The sequence below is a fragment of the Mercenaria mercenaria genome, chromosome 1 (assembly GCF_021730395.1).
Source record: "Mercenaria mercenaria strain notata chromosome 1, MADL_Memer_1, whole genome shotgun sequence".
In the NCBI taxonomy this organism is placed as follows: Eukaryota; Metazoa; Mollusca; class Bivalvia; order Venerida; family Veneridae; genus Mercenaria; species Mercenaria mercenaria.
The window spans coordinates 91905891-91926062 of NC_069361.1; the positions used below are offsets into that span (position 1 = coordinate 91905891).

The 20172-nt window shown below is 36.6% G+C and overlaps 1 protein-coding gene across 3 annotated transcripts in view; it reads left to right on the forward strand.

The window, feature by feature from the left end:
- The window catches only part of LOC123530391 (Golgi resident protein GCP60-like), an 80464-nt gene extending 60292 nt beyond the window's left edge, over window positions 1–20172 (forward strand). For 2 of the 3 annotated variants that reach the window (XM_045311165.2, XM_045311170.2), the window contains 3 exons: window positions 13219–13343; window positions 14303–14468; window positions 16010–20172. In XM_045311165.2, the coding sequence (XP_045167100.2) occupies window positions 13219–13343; window positions 14303–14468; window positions 16010–16227 (509 nt within the window). In that variant the 3' untranslated portion in view covers window positions 16228–20172. The remainder of the gene's footprint in view (window positions 1–13218; window positions 13344–14302; window positions 14469–16009) is intronic. The other variant, XR_008366040.1, reaches the window with a different exon arrangement.

The window sequence follows — 20172 nt, forward strand, 5'->3', positions numbered from 1 at the left end:
ACAGCGTTAAACCGAGGACCGCGGTATATCGAGAAGCGTTATAACGGGTTTCGAGTGTACTGTACATCAAAATGGACAGCAGAAATCATTTTGTAATCTTCCCAAAGCTACAGGTAATTGAAGCAATAACTCTTCAAGACTGTCATGAAAGATTATTCTTTCTCTCTATGATAGGCAGTGTTCTGTGGCGCTGTTGGTCATGCCGTGATGTGATTGTCAATCAGGCATTAAATGAAATGGCCAGCATGCGGAGAATTTTTCATTAGCACAATATCCTTATTCAATAAATCTAGCATATTTGATTTCTTAAATGGTGGTCTCTAGACGACATTGTTTTTGATGTTTGCTAATCATGGGTTATGGAGGCAGTTATTCCTTGAACAAGAAGAGTGATTTCCATTTATTCTATTTATATTAGATGTTGATCTTCAGGCTGAGCCAAGATAATGTCATCTTATATTGGAAGATGCATTGTCTGTAGTTATCTTAAATTGGGATATTGATTCAAAGTTGTCACAGAATTTGTTTAAAAGTTCCTTTTTTTCTATAAATCCAAGAGGTCTTCCTACTGTTCAACTGAAATTGTAAAAAAATTCTGATTTCTGACTTAGTTTTATAAGGTCTAAAGAAGGGATCCTATATATTTGCATTCTGCTGATAATATATCTTCTGTATTTGGTAGTTTGGAAATACTATGTAATGAAATATAATGTGAGAATACCTATAGAAAGGGGATTATGTTATTTCATTCGAAACAACCCCTTTCTGTAACATTTTACATTGAAACACAATAAAATCCTTGTAAAAAAGCAAATAGTCTGACAATATGAAGATACCAATATTTAGGCCTTTTTTCCGCAAGATCAAAGGTTTTTAGCTTGGCTATTTGAAGAATAAGGAGGGCTGTTGTACTTACCCAGGTTAAGTTTTATTGCAAGCTTCTCAGTTTCATTATGTCTTCTTAATTGCTACCCCAATTATCATCAAACTTAAAGAGTTGGTAAGGGGTAGACATCTTAGTTTAGGGTCAGATGTGTTAAAGATCAAGGTCACTAGGGTCAGATGTCTTATCCCCACTTCTAACCCCTACCCTCATTACCTTTGCCCCCTTTCCCACCAATTATACCCCCTAACTCCCCCTACCCCTTCAGAGTTTTTTTAGCTCACCTGTCACAAAGTGACAAGGTGAGCTTTTGTGATCGCGCAGTGTCCGTCGTCCGTCCGTGCGTGCGTGCGTGCAGCCGTAAACTTTTGCTTGTGACCACTCTAGAGGTCACATTTTTCATGGGATCTTTATGAAAGTTGGTCAGAATGTTCATCTTGATGATATCTAGGTCAAGTTCGAAACTGGGTCATGTGCCTTCAAAAACTAGGTCAGTAGGTCTAAAAATAGAAAAACCTTGTGACCTCTCTAGAGGCCATATATTTCACAAGATCTTCATGAAAATTGGTCAGAATGTTCACCTTGATGATATCTAGGTCAAGTTCGAAACTGGGTCACATGCCATCAAAAACTAGGTCAGTAGGTCTAAAAATAGAAAAACCTTGTGACCTCTCTAGAGGCCATATATTTCACAAGATCTTCATGAAAATTGGTCAGAACGTTCACCTTGATGATATCTAGGTCAAGTTCGAAACTGGGTCACATGCCATCAAAAACTAGGTCAGTAGGTCAAATAATAGAAAAACCTTGTGACCTCTCTAAAGGCCATATTTTTCATGGGATCTGTATGAAAGTTGGTCTGAGTATTCATCTTGATGATATCTAGGTCAAGTTCGAAACTGGGTCACGTGTGGTCAAAAACTAGGTCAGTAGGTCTAAAAATAGAAAAACCTTGTGACCTCTCTAGAGGCCATATATTTCATGAGATCTTCATGAAAATTGGTCAGAATGTTTAACTTGATGATATCTAGGTCAAGTTCAAAAGTGGGTCACGTGCCGTCAAAAACTAGGTCAGTAGGTCAAATAATAGAAAAACCTTACGACCTCTCTAGAGGTCATATTTTTCATGGGATCTGTATGAAAGTTGGTCTGACTGTTCATCTTGATGATATCTAGGTCAAGTTCGAAAGTGGGTCACGTGCCTTCAAAAACTAGGTCAGTAGGTCAAATAATAGAAAAACCTTGTGACCTCTCTAAAGGCCATATTTTTCATGGGATCTGTATGAAAATTGGTCTGAATGTTCATCTTGATGATATCTAGGTCAGGTTCGAAACTGGGTCAACTGCGGTCAAAAACTAGGTCAGTAGGTCTAAAAATAGAAAAACTTTGTGACCTCTCTAGAGGCCATAGTTGTGAATGGATCTTCATGAATATTGGTCAGAATGTTCATCTTGATGATATCTAGGTCAAGTTTGAAACTGGGTCACGTGCCTTAAAAAACTAGGTCAGTAGGTCAAATAATAAAAAAAACCTTGTGACCTCTCTTGAGGCCATACTTTTCAATGGATCTGTATGAAAGTTGGTCTGAATGTTCATCTTGATGATATCTAGGTCAAATTTGAAACCGGGTCACGTGCGGTCAAAAACTAGGCCAGTAGGTATGAAAATAGAAAAACCTTGTGACCTCTCTAGAGGCCATATTTTTCATGAGATCTTCATGAAAATTAGTGAGAATGTTCACCTTGATGATATCTAGGTAAAGTTCAAAACAGGGTCACGTACCTTTGAAAACTAGGTCAATAGGTCAAATAATAGAAAAACCTTGTCACCTCTCTAGAGACCATATTTTTCAATGGATCTTCCTGAAAATTGGTTAGAATTTTTATCTTGATAATACCTAGATCAAGTTCAAAACTAGGTCACTATGTCAAATAATAGAAAAAACGACGTCATACTCAAAACTGGGTCATGTTGGAAGAGGTGAGCGATTCAGGACCATCATGGTCCTCTTGTTTCCATTTCTCACAATTAATTTAAATCATGTATCTTTTATGGATTTCTCAGTATCTCTTTTACCATCAACTTCTTTATCCCCCCACCCCCACACTCCCAGCATTTTAGTTTTCATTCCTCACACTAATAGATAATTCATTATTTCATACATTCCCATCCTACACCCACTGCCTTAACCATTCCCCCTACCTCCATTCACCAAACAAAAAATTGATATAGTAATACTATATTTTTGTACATTTCTTAAGCATATTTTTTTATACGCCCTTATTATGTTATACGCCCGGTGTCCGTCTGTCCATCTGACCGAAATGAAAGAGAGGGCCATCTAACAGTAAAGAGAACAAAAGAGAACAATAGCTTCAATCCGTTGACAATAGAATAAAGGGCTAGGTCCCCCTATTCAAACAAAAGAAAATAACAAAAGAAATGGCCCCCTCTTTCATTTTGGCCGTCTGTCCGTCCTTTAGCAATTTCGTGTCTGCTCTGTAACTCTTGAACCCCTTGAAGGATTTCAAAGAAACTTGACACAAATGTTCACCACACCGAGACGACATGCAGAGCGCATGTTTTTTATGTCTCGCTTCAAGGTCAAGGTCACACTTAGGGGTCAAAGGTCATATCAGTTTGTTTCGTGTCCACTCTGTAACTCTTGAACTGCATGAAGGATTTCAAAGAAACTTGGCACAAATGTTCACGACACTGAGACGACATGCAGAGCGCATGTTTTGGATGACTTGCTTTAACGTCAAGGTCACACTTAGGGGTCAGAGGTCATATATTACTTTGCTTTGTGTATATTGCTCTGTATTGCAGTGCTCTTGTTTTTATTTGGCAGATCCCTTTTTTGTTCACTTACAATAAAAAAAATTTGAATTACTTCCCTATGTTACTATAAATAGCTTATTTTGAAACTTTATTATTGGCCGTAGGGAAAAACTGAGACCACTTTTCTGTGGTACAACATGGATGGTACCTCCAATTTTAAGGTGTATTTTGACATACCTGTACCTGGTAAGGATTTTTTTGTGGACTTAGAATTTTTATACGCCCGTTTGAAAAACGGGAATTATTATGGGAACGCCCCTGGTGGGTGGGCGGGCGGGCGGGCGGGCGGGCGGCGTCCACAGACTTTGTCCGGAGCATATCTTCTACATGCATGAAAGGATTTTGATGAAACTTGGCACAGTTGTTCACCATCATGAGACGGAGTGTCATGCGCAAGAACTAGGTCTAAGGTCAAGGTCACACTTAGAGATCAAAGGTCAAATTCAAGAATGACTTTGTCCAGACCATATCTTCTTCATGCATAGAGGGATTTTGATGAAAGTTGGCACAATTGTTTATCATCATGAGACGGAGTGTCATGCGCAAGAACCAGGTCCCTAGGTCTAAGGTCAAGGCCACACTTAGAGGTCAAAGGATACAAGGATGAAAACGTTGTCCGGAGCATTTCTTCTTCATGCATAGAGGGATTTTGATATAATTTGGCACAAATGTTCACCACCACAGGACGTAGTGTCATGCGGAAGAACCAGGTCACTAGGTCTAAGGTCAAGGTCACACTTAGAGGCCAAAGGTCAGATACAAGAATGACTGTCCGAAGCATTTCTTCTTCATGCATGGAGGGATTTTCATGTAACTTGACACAATTTAACACCATCATGAGACAGTGTCATGCGCAGTTCCCTTCTTTAGAATTAATTCCCTTTGTTGTTACTATAAATAGCTTATATTGTAACTTTTTCATTACTAGTCGTAGGGAAAAATCAAGACCACTTTTCTGTAGTACAACATGCATGCTACATCCAATTTTGAGGTGTATTTTGACCAGTCTCTACGTGGTAAAGATTTTTTTTTTTTTTTTAAGATTAACTTCCCTTAGTTGTTACTATAAATAACTTATATTGTAACTTTTTATACGCCCGTTTGAAAAACGGGACGTATTATGGGAACGCCCCTGGCGGGTGGATGGGCGGGCGGGCGGCGTCCACAGACCTTGTCCGGAGCATATCTTCTACATGCATGGAGGGATTTTGATGAAACTTGGCACAGTTGTTCACCATCATGAGACGGAGTGTCATACGCAAGAACCAGGTCCCTAGGTCTAAGGTCAAGGTCAAGGTCACACTTAGAGGTCAAAGGTCAAATTCAAGTATGACTTTGTCCGGAGCATATCTTCTTCATGCATAGAGGGATTTTGATGAAAGTTGGCACAATTGTTTATCATCATGAGACGGAGTGTCATGCGCTAGAACCAGGTCCCTAGGTCTAAGGTCAAGGTCACACTTAGAGGTCAAAGGATACAAGAATGAAAACTTTGTCCAGAGCATATCTTCTTCATGCATAGAGGGATTTTGATGAAAGTTGGCACAATTGTTCCTCATCATGAGACGGAGTGTCATGCGCAAGAACCAGGTCCCTAGGTCTAAGGTCAAGGTCACACTTAGAGGTCAAAGGATACAAGAATGAAAACTTTGTCCGGAGCATTTCTTCTTCATGCATGGAGAGATTTTGATATAACTTGGTATAAATGTTCACCACCACAAGACGGAGTGTCATGCGCAAGAACCAGGTCCCTAGGTCTAAGGTCAAGGTCACATTTAGAGGTCAAAGGTCAAATTCAAGTATGACTTTGTCCGGAGCATATCTTCTTCATGCATAGAGGGATTTTGATGAAAGTTGGCACAATTGTTTATCATCATGAGACGGAGTGTCATGCGCAAGAACCAGGTCCCTAGGTCTAAGGTCAAGGTCACACTTAGAGGTCAAAGGATACAAGAATGAAAACTTTGTCCGGAGCATACCTTCTTCATGCATAGAGGGATTTTGATGAAAGTTGGCACAATTGTTCTTCATCATGAGACGGAGTGTCATGCACAAGAACCAGGTCCCTAGGTCTAAGGTCAAGGTCACACTTAGAGGTCAAAGGATACAAGAATGAAAACTTTGTCCGGAGCATTTCTTCTTCATGCATGGAGGGATTTTGATATAACTTGGTATAAATGTTCACCACCACAAGACGGAGTGTCATGCGCAAGAACCAGGTCCCTAGGTCTAAGGTCAAGGTCACACTTAGAGGCCAAAGGTCAGATACAAGAATGACTGTCCGATGCATTTCTTCTTCATGCATAGAGGGATTTTGATGTAACTTGGCACAATTATACACCATCATGAGACGAAGTGTCATGCGCAGTTCCCTTCTTTAGAATTACTTCCCTTTGTTGTTACTGTAAATAGCTTATATTGTAACTTTTTCATTACTAGATGTAGGGAAAAATCGAGGCCACTTTTCTGTAGTACAACATGCATGTTACATCCAATTTTGAGGTGTATTTTGACCAATTTCTACCTGGTAAGGATTTTTGTGTGGACTTGAAAAAAAAATTTTTTGTATTAAATTTTTTTTTTTTTTTTTTTTTTTTTTTTAAAGATTAACTTCCCTTAGTTGTTACTATAAATAACTTATATTGTAACTTTTTTATAATTGACCGTAGGGAAAAACCAAGACCACTTTTCTGTGGTACAACATAGTTCTTACTTTCTAATTTTAGGTGTATTTTAAGGTATCTCTACCTGGTAAGGAGTTTTTTTGTGGACTTAGAAAAACAAAAGAATTACAATGATTACTAAACAACCACAAAATTAAAATTACATCTGCAAATACAGGTGCTAGAGTAAATAAATTTGCTGTGACGGGCGTATATTGTGACATTCTGGCACTCTTGTTTATAATTGACTGTAGGGAAAAACCAAGACCACTTTTCTGTAGTACAACATAGATGTTACTTTCCAATTTTAGGTGTATTTTAAGGTATCTCTACCTGGTAAGGAGTTTTTTTGTGGACTTAGAAAAACAAAACACTTACAGTTATTACTAAACAACCACAAAATTAAAATTCCATTTGCAAATACAGGTGCTAGAGTAAAGAAATTTGGTGTGAAGGACGTATATTGTGACATTCTTGCACTCTTGTTTTTAGCTCACCTGTCACAAGGTGAGCTTTTGTGATCGCGCGGTGTCCTTCGTCCGTCCGTGCGTGCGTCCGTCCGTAAACTTTTGCTTGTGACCACTCAAGAGGTCACATTTTTCATGGGATCTTTATGAAAGTTGGTCTGAATGTTCATCTTGATGATATCTAGATCAAGTTCGAAACTGGGTCACGTTCCATCAGGTCTAAGAATAGAAAAACCTTGTGACCTCTCTAGAGGTCATATATTTCACAAGATCTTCATGAAAATTGGTCAGAATGTTCACCTTGATGATATCTAGGTCAAGTTCGAAAGTGGGTCACGTGCTATCAAAAACTAGGTCAGTAGGTCTAAAAATAGAAAAACCTTGTGACCTCTCTAGAGGCCATATATTTCACAAGATCTTCATGAAAATTGGTCTGAACGTTCACCTTGATGATATCTAGGTCGAGTTCGAAACTGGGTCACGTGCCGTCAAAAACTAGGTCAGTAGGTCAAATAATAAAAAAACCTTGTGACCTCTCTAAAGGCCATATTTTTCATGGGATCTGTATGAAAGTTGGTCAGAATGGTAATCTTGATGATATCTAGGTCAGGTTCGAAACTGGGTCACATGCCATCAAAAACTAGGTCAGTAGGTCTAAAAATAGAAAACCTTGTGACCTCTCTAGAGGTCATATATTTCACAAGATCTTCATGAAAACTGGTCAGAATGTTCACCTTGATGATATCTAGGTCAAGTTCAAAACTGGGTCACGTGCCATCAAAAACTAGGTCAGTAGGTCTAAAAATAGAAAAACCTTGTGACCTCTCTAGAGGCCATATATTACAAGATCTTCATGAAAATTGGTCAGAACGTTCACCTTGATGATATCTAGGTCAAGTTCAAAACTGGGTCACGTGCCATCAAAAACTAGGTCAGTAGGTCAAATAATAGAAAAACCTTGTGACCTCTCTATAGACCATATTTTTCATGGGATCTGTATGAAAGTTGGTCTGAATGTTCATCTTGATGATATCTAGGTCAAGTTCGAAACTGGGTCAAGTGCGGTCAAAAACTAGGTCAGTAGGTCTAAAAATAGAAAAACCTTGTGACCTCTCTAGAGGCCATATATTTCATGAGATCTTCATGAAAATTGGTCAGAATGTTCATCTTGATGGTATCTAGGTCAAGTTCGAAAGTGGGTGACGTGCCTTCAAAAACTAGGTTAGTAGGTCAAATAATAGAAAAACCTTGTGTCCTCTCTAGAGGCCATATTTTTCATGGGATCTGTATGAAAGTTGGTCTGAATGTTCATCTTGATGATATCTAGGTCAAGTTAGAAAGTGGATCACGTGCCTTAAAAAACTAGGTCAGTAGGTCAAATAATAGAAAAACCTTGTGACCTCTCTAGAGGCCATATTTTTCATGGGATCTGTATGAATATTGGTCTGAATGTTCATCTTGATGATATCTAGGTCAAGTTCGAAACAGGGTCATTTGCAGACAAAAACTAGGTCAGTAGGTCTAAAAATAGAAAAACCTTGTGACCTCTCTAGAGGCCATACTTGTGAATGGATCTCCATAAAAATTGGTCAGAATGTTCACCTTGGTGATATCTAGGTCAAGTTTGAAACTGGGTCACGTGCTTTAAAAAAACTAGGTCAGTAGGGTCAAATAATGAAAAAACATTGTGACCTCTCTAGAGGCCATACTTTTCATGGGAACTGTATGAAAGTTGGTCTGAATGTTCATCTTGATGATATCTAGGTCAAGTTTGAAACTGGGTCAACTGCAGTCAAAAACAAGGTCAGTAGGTCTAAAATTATTAAAATCTTTTGACCTCTCTAGAGGCCATATTTTTCAATGGATCTTCATGAAAATTGATCTGAATGTTCACCTTGATGATATCTAGGTCAGTTTCGAAACTGGGTCACATGCGGTCAAAAACTAGGCCAGTAGGTATTAAAATAGAAAAACCTTGTGACCTCTCTAGAGGCTATATTTTTCATGAGATTTTCATGAAAATTAGTGAGAATGTTCACCTTGATGATATCTAGGTAAAGTTCAAAACAGGGTCACGTACCTTCGAAAACTAGGTCAGTAGGTCAAATAATAGAAAAACCTTGTGACCTCTGTAGAGACCATATTTTTCAATGGATCTTCATGAAAATTGGTCAGAATTTTTATCTTGATAATATCTAGGTCAAGTTCAAAACTGGGTCACATGAGCTCAAAAACTAGGTCACTATATCAAATAATAAAAAAAACGACGTCATACTCAAAACTGGGTCATGTGGGAAGAGGTGAGCGATTCAGGACCATCATGGTCCTCTTGTTTTTAAATTTCTTCCCTTTGTTCTTCCTGTCCTTTGGGCTTCAACAGTCAAGTTCTTTAAATTTTGCTCCCATCCTCTGATGTAACCCTTCGGGCATAAATTGCCCCGCTTGGCGGAGCTCTTGTTATATTGTTTATCTATACTGGTATCTTATATCTATACTTGTATATATCTATACTGGTACCTAATATCTATACTGGTATCTAATATGCCCTGATCCCCTCCTCCCTCACTCCCTCTAAAAAATATTTTTTGTGTATTTCTCACACTTGATATCCGTGATACACCTGCTGTACACTAACATATCTTACCCTTCATCTCCATTACTGCAACCATCCACCCCCCACCACACAAGATTTTTTTTACATTGCTCACTTTACTTAAATCATGATAATGATATCTTGGTAAGCATTTTTAGGTTGTCTTTCTTGAAAAATATCTACAATTTATGATACACTTTTTCTTCTGCAAGCCTGCCCGCTTAGGTTAATAGGGAGAGCGCAGATCTACGGATCACGGGATCGTGAGGTCGATCCCCAGGCGTGGGTGTATTTTCTCCGTGACAATTTGATGAAAGACATTGTGTCTGAAATCATTCATCCTCCACCTCAGATTCATGTGGGGAAGTTGACAGTTACTTGCAGAGAACAGGTTTGTACTGGTACAGAGTCCAGGAACACTGATTAGGTTAACTGGCCGCTGTTACATAACTGAAATACTGTTGAAAATACAAAACAAACAAACAAACTTTCTTCTGCATTGGCGTTGGTTAAGATTTTTGTTTAGGTCCACTTTATCTTATAAACCGTAACAATTAAGCACATGTAAGTGAGTATGTTGGACAAGAACCATAACTCTTCCTTGGATTTTATCAGAATTATGACCCTTTTTGTCAAGTCCACTCATAGTTGTCCAAATGGCATTTTGGTGTATGTGTGTGCGTTCGTGCATGCGTCCGTGCATCTGTCCAGATTTGTTTGTCTGGACCATAACTTTGACATGCATGGAGCAATCTTGTTTATATTGGCATGGATGTTAACCCCATTGAGACGGAATGTCATGCGCAAACCCCAGGTTCCTGTCTCAAAGGTCAAGGTCACAGTTGGAGGTCAAAGGTCATGTCAGATCTTGTACGGCCCTTAACTTTGACATGTATTGAGGAATCTTGTTTATATTTGGCATGAATGTTAACCTCAGTAAGACAGAGTGTCATGTGCAAACCCCAGGTTCTTATTTCAAAGGTCAAGGTCACAATTGGAGGTCAAAGGTCATGTCAGGTCTTGTCCGGCCCATAACTTTGACATGCATTGAGGAATCTTGTTTAGAATTGGCATGAATGGTTAACTCAATGAGACGGACTCTATCTCAAAGGTCAAGGTCACAGTAAGGAGTCAAAGGGCTGGCTCAACATGTTGCCCGTGGGCATCTAGTTTTACTTAGAAAATTGGAATTTTTTGGTTTAAATTTTTGTTTTTGTCCACTTTACTTCAATACTATAAGAGCAATAGCATTGAAAATTTGCAGTTAAGTTAGTAAGTAGGGTAAGAACCATAATTCTGATGCATTTTGTCAAAATTATGGCACTTTCTGTACTTAGAAAATCAAACATTTTTGGTTAAATTCTTAGTTTGACTATTTGAAGAATAGGTAGAACTGTTGGACTTACTCGTGCATCGTTGTTGTCATCCTGATTTGGTTTAGTTTTTGTATGTAAGCTGGTATCTCAGTAACCACTTGTGGGAATGGATTAAAACTTCACACACGTATTCACTGTGATAAACTGACTTACATTGCACAGGTTCCATAACTCTATTTTGCTTTTTTACAAACTTATGCCCCTTATTCGACTTCGTCATAAGTTGAATATGTTGGCCAAGAACCTCAACTCTTTGTAAGAATTAAAGCCATTTAAGAACTTAGAATATTTGAATTTCTTGGTTAACATTTTTGTGTAGGTTAACTTTTCATACTGTGTAAGAGCTGTAGCGTTTTCTTTATTATCACTAAATTAGTTAGTAGGTAAAGTACTATAACAGTCTTTTGCATTTTGTGGAATTATGGCCCCTTTTTACTTGGAAAATAGATGCTTATTTTTGTTAAGGGTCACTTTTCTTGAATATTAGAGCTTTGAAACTACAGTGTATACATTTTGTCATCAATAATTGAGTAAAGTCAAGAACCATAACTCTTTTCTTGCATGTTGCCTTACATCAAGCAGCTACAGACAAGAGTCTGCTCTTGTTGAATTGTTAAGCACATTGTCTCTCACACAGCTCGTGTTTATGATAAAACCTGGTTTGTTAGTGTTATGTTATGAATCATGTAAAAAAAACAACATCACTGTATCATGCAAATAATGAAAGATTGTTTCAGCTGTTGCCTCTGTGACCCTGCCAAAGATTGAGCCAGCAAGACTGTGGGTTACTAAACAGATAAATGATTTTAAGGATGACATGCGGAGAAATAAGGACAATATGATACATATTGGTTCCCTAGCAACAGCCACTGTGAGTGGAGCATGGGCTATATAGATGTCTGTTGTATAAATGGGTATCTGTCATCATGTTTATCAGTTTCATTCTCAGAACTGCTAGATTTACTTTAAAGACATTCAGATGAACCACTTACCAAGTGTGGCTGACAAAACTGTGGTGACTGATTTCCCAAGTTGGTGATTACCTACTACTCCTAATTTCCTTCTGATGGCGGGTTTCCTGGAGAATTAGAACCAACTTCAATAAGGATTGCAAAATGAACTCTCTAGATAGCAAAAACACAATATGATCTACTGAAGGTTTTCATGTTTATAATTTTAGGGAAGTAAAACTAATTTGTAATTTAGTAATTTTGTTGCAAGAAGCTCAGATCTGAGGATGAAATAGATAGACATTTAGCCGACAGCAGTTGTATATGAGCCGTGCCATGAGAAAACCAACATAATGGGTTTGCGACCAGCAAGGATCCAGACCAGCCTGCGCATCCGCGCAGTCTGGTCAGGATCCATGCTGTTCGCTAGTAGTTTCTCCAATTCCAATAGGCTTTAAAAGCGAACAGCATGGAGCCTGACCAGACTGCGCGGATGCGCAGGCTGGTCTGGATCCATGCTGGTCGCAAACCCACTATGTTGGTTTTCTCATGGCATGGCTCATATAATTTTCTGTCAAGATCAAATCAGAATGGAATTACTATGTGACAGATATTGCATTACATTAATTGTTTACAAAATGAAGAGATTGATTTTATGTGTATTACATTAAATGGATACAGAGAAATAGAATTTTTCTGATTGAAGTAGAAAATGAGTGAACTAGAAAACTGTCGGTACTATGATTTTCCCAGTATTGTAGGAAAGCTTTAAGAATTGTAAACTGTATAGCTCACAGAACCAGAAAAATGAAGAAAATTGTCGCACTAAGCAAATTGATGTGCAAAATTTGTTTGAATATTAGGTTACATAATGAGCCATCTAGGTGCATGTTAGAGAAAGTATACCTAGACACTCTCTGTAATAGAATCTCATGGTTTGAGATAAGTAAATAGTTTCGGTTTTGTAAATTTCAGTCTTGCAAAGTTAGGTCATTAGGTCAGAATTTTGTAAACAAGAAGGTTTTTATTATGACAGAACTAGAATGAACAAAATTTGCTGGTAATGTCTTATGGAAACAGTTTGCTGTTACAGCAGGTTCAACTGACAGCTAGGTGTTTCAGGTCAGATCTTGCGAGGAACAGACTCACTTCAGGTCTGTGATGAACTTTTTCAAGCTTTTCCTTTTTCAGTCGTTTTCTCATTTTGTTTTGGTATCATCAGCATTTCTTCTTGTTGCATTTACAGCAAACAAGCTGTTCCCTATGCCATTAAAATTTGTAAGAACTGTAAATGACAGAAAGTTACATACAATTGTTTTCCCTGATGTAACAGATGTTACATATTTAGTTAAATTGATATGTAACCCTAATAGTTTTCATTTTTGATCCAAGTGTTGTGCTTGATTTTTAGTTTGTTAAATGTAGTGTATTTGTTGTGTTGTAGAGGATGAATTACCTCCCATTGCTGCAGCCTCTATGTGGACGAGAAAAGACGTAAAAGAATTTAAGGAGTCTTTAAAAAAGGACAAGGATTCTGTGATAAAAGTAGGCTCGGGAGAAACAGTTACTGTAAGTCTTCTGTTGATACTTAGAAAAGAATGTAGGACTGGAACGATTTCATGATTTTGAAACTGGATAATCACTTACATGAAATTGAATCAAACCGGTTAATCGGCTGCCAGTACAAAAGTACTCCTTTTTTTCTTCTCTGACGACCTTGTCTAGGTACTTCCGGCAGCTGACTTCAAATTCATTATTAACTTACAAACTTGATTGTTTGTTAGCTGTCATAAGTCATATTTTGCTGAATTTTATCATTCAACTTTGTTGAAATATCAAGACGCGCAAATCAGGGACTACTCGTGTAAAAATAAAGATTATACATTGTAGGATGCTTATTGTTTGAGGGCAATTTTTGGTTTTGACATGTTCAGGAAATCCATGAAAATTAATCCCCAATGAATTTAAATGATTTTACAGTAACATGCTCAATTTGAGTGATTTTAATAAATTTCTTCCTTTTAATTGAAAAAGTAGATGTTGGGGCTGTGGGGAATAAAATGGAAAATTCTAAGCTGATTTGAGGAGAAATTTGAAATTTCAGTTTTCAGAAGTTGAATTTTGATAATGTATTTAAGTATACTGTAGGTATTGTATACAGTATTTTAAAAATTTAAGAGGTAAACACAGGTAAACAGGAAGGTTTATTGAAGCCAGATCCCTGTATGTTTGTATTTTGTTATGTAGTTTTGTCATTATTCAACCCAACATTTTTATACGCTGATTTTAATTTGTAGTTAGTATCATTATTTATAAATAAGCTTGCTTTTAATGTATTACTTATAAATGATGCAAAAATTAAAAAAATAATTTACATACTATTAGATTGTAATGTAGGATGATGTATCTTTGAAGTAATATACAATTCAAGATGTTTGTTTGTTTTTCTAAAACATTTTGTAAATACGTCTTTAAAACACATAATAGAAAGAATGTATCGAATAGTATTTATGATGATGACATTACAGGTTCGTGTTCCTACTCATGAGGATGGTTCATGTTTATTTTGGGAATTTGCTACGGACTATTATGACATAGGTTTTGGTGTATTCTTTGAATGGACTATAGCTCCCAGTAATACAGTCAGTGTTCATGTCAGTGAATCAAGTGATGAGGAAGAGCTGGAAGAAGAAGGTAAAAATACTCCTTGCACCTCCATTCAGATTAAGTTAAGGTAGTTCTGCACGTTTAAAAAACTGGAAGTGATGGTGTAACGTCATTTATCCAGAAAGCACCATAGCTTTTTTATTTGCTGAATTTTCTAAGTATATTCTGAAGTTTTGAAAACTGAGTTTAATCAAATTCTACATTGAAGAAAAAATTTCGAACCAAACATGCTGAACTACCTTAAAGAGCGCATAGCAAAGGAATTGTCTGGGTTCATTTTTGAAATAAAACTAAACTACAGTTTCTTTATGTTATTTATGTTTACTGTATTTTTGAATTGTAATTGCTTATGAAAATTTGACAACTTCTGTTAACATAACTTACTGTGTTCAAGGTTATGAAACTGAGTTTGGACACCAGACTGAGAATGTGGTTTTGTCATTGGTCATTGTCAAGACTGAGTTTGGGCACCAGTCTCAGAATGTGGTTTTGTCATTGGTCAGTGTCGAGACTGAGTTTGGGCACCAGTCTGAGAACGTGGTTTTGTCATTGGTCAGTGTCGAGACTGAGTTTGGGCACCAGTCACAGAACGTGGTTTTGTCATTGGTCAGTGTCAAGACTCAGTTTGGGCACCAGTCTCAGAACGTGGTTTTGTCATTGGTCAGTGTCAAGACTGAGTTTGGGCACCAGTCTCAGAACGTGGTTTTGTCATTGGTCAATGTCAAGACTGAGTTTGGGCACCAGTCTGAGAACGTGGTTTTGTCATTGGTCAGTGTCAAGACTGAGTTTGGGCACCAGTCTGAGAACGTGGTTTTGTCATTGGTCAGTGTCAAGACTGAGTTTGGGCACCAGTCTGAGAATGCGGTTTTGTCATTGGTCATTGTCAAGACTGAGTTTGGGCACCAGTCTCAGAACGTGGTTTTGTCATTGGTCATTGTCAAGACTGAGTTTGGGCACCAGTCTCAGAATGTGGTTTTGTCATTGGTCAGTGTCAAGACTGAGTTTGGGCACCAGTCTGAGAATGTGGTTTTGTCATTGGTCAGTGTCAAGACTGAGTTTGGGCACCAGTCTGAGAACGTGGTTTTGTCATTGGTCAGTGTCAAGACTGAGTTTGGGCACCAGTCTGAGAACGTGGTTTTGTCATTGGTCAGTGTCAAGACTGAGTTTGGGCACCAGTCTGAGAACGCGGTTTTGTCATTGGTCAGTGTCAAGACTGAGTTTGGGCACCAGTCTCAGAACGCGGTTTTGTCATTGGTCAGTGTCAAGACTGAGTTTGGGCACCAGTCTGAGGACGTGGCTTTGTCATTGGTCAGTGTCAAGACTGAACTCAGTCTCAGCTAGTGTTCAGAGACTGGTCAACAATTTAAGCTTTATAACCTAGTACACATGATTTCAAGTTCTTTGGACTAATTTTGAGTTATTCATAAAAAAAAAATTCTGTATCATCATAACATATCTTCTTTGATAAATAACTGCACTCAGTCACCTTAAGTATGAATGTCAACACAGTTACACATACTCTTGTCAATTGTATGGAATTTTAATTTTTTTTATTTTGGATTTTACAGAAGGGAAAGCTAATGACGTAGAGAAGGGAGGTGACAAGAGAGATGATAGACCTCCTGTAGACGAAATCATTCCAGTGTACCGCCGAGATTGTCACGAGGAAGTGTATTGTGGGAGTCACGCTTACCCGGGACGCGGAGTGTACTTACTTAAATTTGACAATTCTTATTCATTATGGCGGTCAAAGACTTTATATTACAGGGTGTATTATAGCCGGTGAAGTTTATTTTATCTAAAAAGAGAATTGTTAATATTGTAAGCTGTTTATATTTAAATGATTATACATGTAGTGTGTTAAACAATATTGTGGTGTACAAACAATGGGCTAATAGCATTTATGATAAATGCCTTGAAAGTGTATCTGCAAGTTGGGCAATAGTAATACACGGTTTCCATAGCAACTGTAGATGTAGAATGTTAATGCTGAACAAATTTTATAACCATCACTTTTTTGATCATTAGATCTTCCTGTCGTCAGACAGTTCAGATATTGTGTTTTAAAACTACAAATTTGTAAAGTATTTATTTGTGTAAATTCTCACTTCCTCAGTTCTGAATGAATATTCAACTTAAGTTTACTTTCCTGATTTCAACTGTCCTATGACAAAAATATCAAATTTTGATTTTGTGTGACATCATAGATGATGTCAAAATATAAAATAGAAAACATAAGGCAAACTGCTAGGGAGCATATGAATTGCTCCAGTGAGCCCAGGTGCTCGAGCTGTCGATGCACGAGTGAACGGTGTTTCACTGTAGAAAAAATGTCGAAACTGTTGGGATACATTTCATAAAAACCATTTTTCCTTGTCATCAACATGAACAACCTCATTTTACTGTTTAGTACAATCATAGGAATGGAATGGAGGGTGATGTTGAATTTCAAGTTGAGTAACTGACTGCTTACATTTACTGAATGTACATTATATTGGTGTCATTGTTCATGTTACATGTCATATGAGAGACACAATGTTATTGTTTTTGTTAAAAAGTTCTGAGAAAATGACAATGTTATTTGATGTGTGTTCTTTCATGTTCTTAAGATAAAATAGTGTTATTTGTGTTCAGATATTCCTAGCATAAATACAGTATCTATTTAAAACACTATTTTTATGCTTCTTACATATATTAGATGAGATAGTGTCTGGATCAGGGAACTTATTCATCAACGTTTTAAGTCTGAAATGTAGATTTGAGCTTTAAAATGCCATATTTTCTTTTCCACTGTCATTGATGAATTAGCACAGGTTATAACTGAACTTTGCATAATTGTTCATTCTGCAGTTACTTAAAGCTCAGCGAAATTGCATTAGTATAAATTGGCAATAAACAGAATAATAGCAAATTGAATATTTGGCATTCTTATATTTCAGACTTTAAATGTTGATAAATACGGGCCCAAACACCAAAAAAATATGGTTTAACTTGCAACATTTGACCAAAATAATTATTTAAGATGGCTGTTTCTTTTTTCATTCCAATTACTTTTCACTTATCTTGCGGAGAATGACTATATTCTATTTTAAGTCCCCATAGAATGTTTAAAAAATTTGCTCAATAATCACCTTTTTTTGGAAAATCCACTTTGAATAAAACTTTTTCACAAAGTATGTTTTCTTATATATTTAAGTCACATGACCATTAATATTTATAATTAGGAAGAAAATTGTTCATCCTACCTAAATCTCAGCATGGATTTGTCAAAAAAAAAAGTTAAAAAAAACATTGTATAACTCCTAATATAGATGTTTCTGAGAAGCTGTATTTTCATTGTAGAATTTGTGACAGTGATAGAATTACTGGCATTTAATGCTTCATCTTTATCTTGCCTTGAGTATATGATTATGATTGTTTTTGTGTATATATAATAATGGTTAAGATATATGGGTGTTCATTGTGTTTTTACTTGAAAATCAGTTTGTTTTCAAAGATCATGTTAAATCTACTATAAACTGGATGTGCTGCGGGAGAATAAACTTTTGCTGAAAATTAGCATGTACAGAAGTGTTGGAGATTTCTTCCACTTGTTTCTGATCAAATACCATACCCTAAGTACCAATGTATAATATGCACCCATGTATCACAGTGGGCAATAATGTAGTTTTAATTTGTTCTGTAACAAGTTACTTGAAAGGGACATGCCTTCAGGTATCCTCCCATTGTTTTTAAACAGAAATGTTTACAATATATTTATTATCAATATTATTGTAAGTTGATTTTTTTATGACTTTGATATAAAGTGAACTAAATTTCTACTGTGTTACATGAAAATTTCAGTGTGTAACTTACAAGGTAGATACTAATTTCTTCTGTTTTACATCATGTTTTACTGTGTGTCAGATGCATTTTGTACATATTATAATAATTAACACTGTAAAAGTTCTTTTAAAATTTTGGAAGATTTGATGGCAAGTCCCTTTAATGTGGTCAAATTGAAGAAAGTAGGATGTTTAGAATAGAAAGGTTGCTGTAATGGCTGTAGACATTGTTTCTAATCTTACATAAAATTAAAAACCTAATAGTTAGGGTATGAAGTTTATATTGCTCATAGAGACGTGCCTTCTATACGTTTTGCCATATATAATCTAAACTATATATCAGATAGAAAATGTGCACATTAAATTGAATATAAAGTATGGTCTCTTCTGACTTTAATTGTTGAATATCACATTGTTAGAAAATGTGATGGATGTTTCAGCAACATGAAAAAAATGTTTGAAAGTACATTCATACTTATACATTGCATAAATTTATTGTTTGGTTGGAATGGTCAGTAAGGTGTATCTAGCTGTAATATTGTTATAGCTTTGAAGTTATGTATTTGTCTTCCTGTCTATAATCTTTAAACTTCCAGGTGAGCAGTGTAAAGAAACTGGATGGTTCTCTTCTATTACTTATTTTGTTACACTTAAAACATAGCAATTAAGTACATTATCATTGCTACCTGTATAACTTCCTAGTTTTTATAAAAGTTTAATAAAAATGTATGCTCTATCACTAGATGTAGTGTTTAGTGTATTGCTTAACTATAGAAAATGTATTTCTGTATGTTTTTGTGGGGCTGGATTGTGATTTGTTTGGATAGAACTACAACACAATGAATATCTTAGTAAAATGATCTTCATCTATCCATTTGGTGTTAGTACAATAAATCTTTGGTCTTCCAAAATGGAACTTAAACATTATTTTCACTCCAGAAGTGGCACAGGTACTTTACTTATGTAACATACTTGACGTTCTTCCTGGCAGTGTAGGTCAAGGTCATACTAAAGTCAAACCAAGGTCATACTGAATACAAGCCAAGGTCTTACTGAATACAAACCAAGGTCTTACTGAATACAAGCCAAGGTCTTACTGAATACAAACCAAGGTCTTACTGAATACAAGTAAGGTTGAAGTATTTTGATGGTAATTGGCTTAAATGTCCACCTTATTTAGACCAATGTGTGGAGATTCATTGGTGAGATTATGTACAGAACCGTCTTGACTCTGGGTCTAAGGCTTTGTACTAAAAGTTGTGCTCAGAGTCAGATGCTCATGTTTAGAGACTGTTCTGCCCAGGGATGTAATTGTGCATATTATTTTGCTATCTAGCCCTGGCATAGACATTCTCCTAACAGAACAGTACTCTGAGCATTTTACCTAAGGTCCAAAACACTGTTGGTCAGTAGTGTTGACTACTAGCCGACAAGCCATTCAGTAAGTGTTTTATTACATGGCGTCAGGTATTAATTTTCATAGGTTTATTTTCAAACTTTTGGTTTATTTGACCAGCACTTATGTTGAATATAGACCTTTTGTATAGCACAAACTATGGACTGTCAGTTTATAAAGCATTATGTAATGGACGTATTTTACAACTATTCATATAAACTGTTAACCAACAATGGTATTTTGAGACTTATTAAGTAACTGGTGTGCAGACCTGGGTCTGGAGACAGATATATCAATGTGGAGAATTACTGCAACATGCATATATTCTTTTATGACCGTAAAATACTTTGCACTTCTGATGACATTTTTCAAAGACATTTTCACTAAAGTTTATTGTTTGCTTTGCATGTTTAACAAGTGAGAAGTAACTTTATTTTGAGTAGCAGTAATAACTACTCTGCTTGATTTATAAAAACTTAGAAAGTATATTGTAGAAAATGTTAGAAACTTA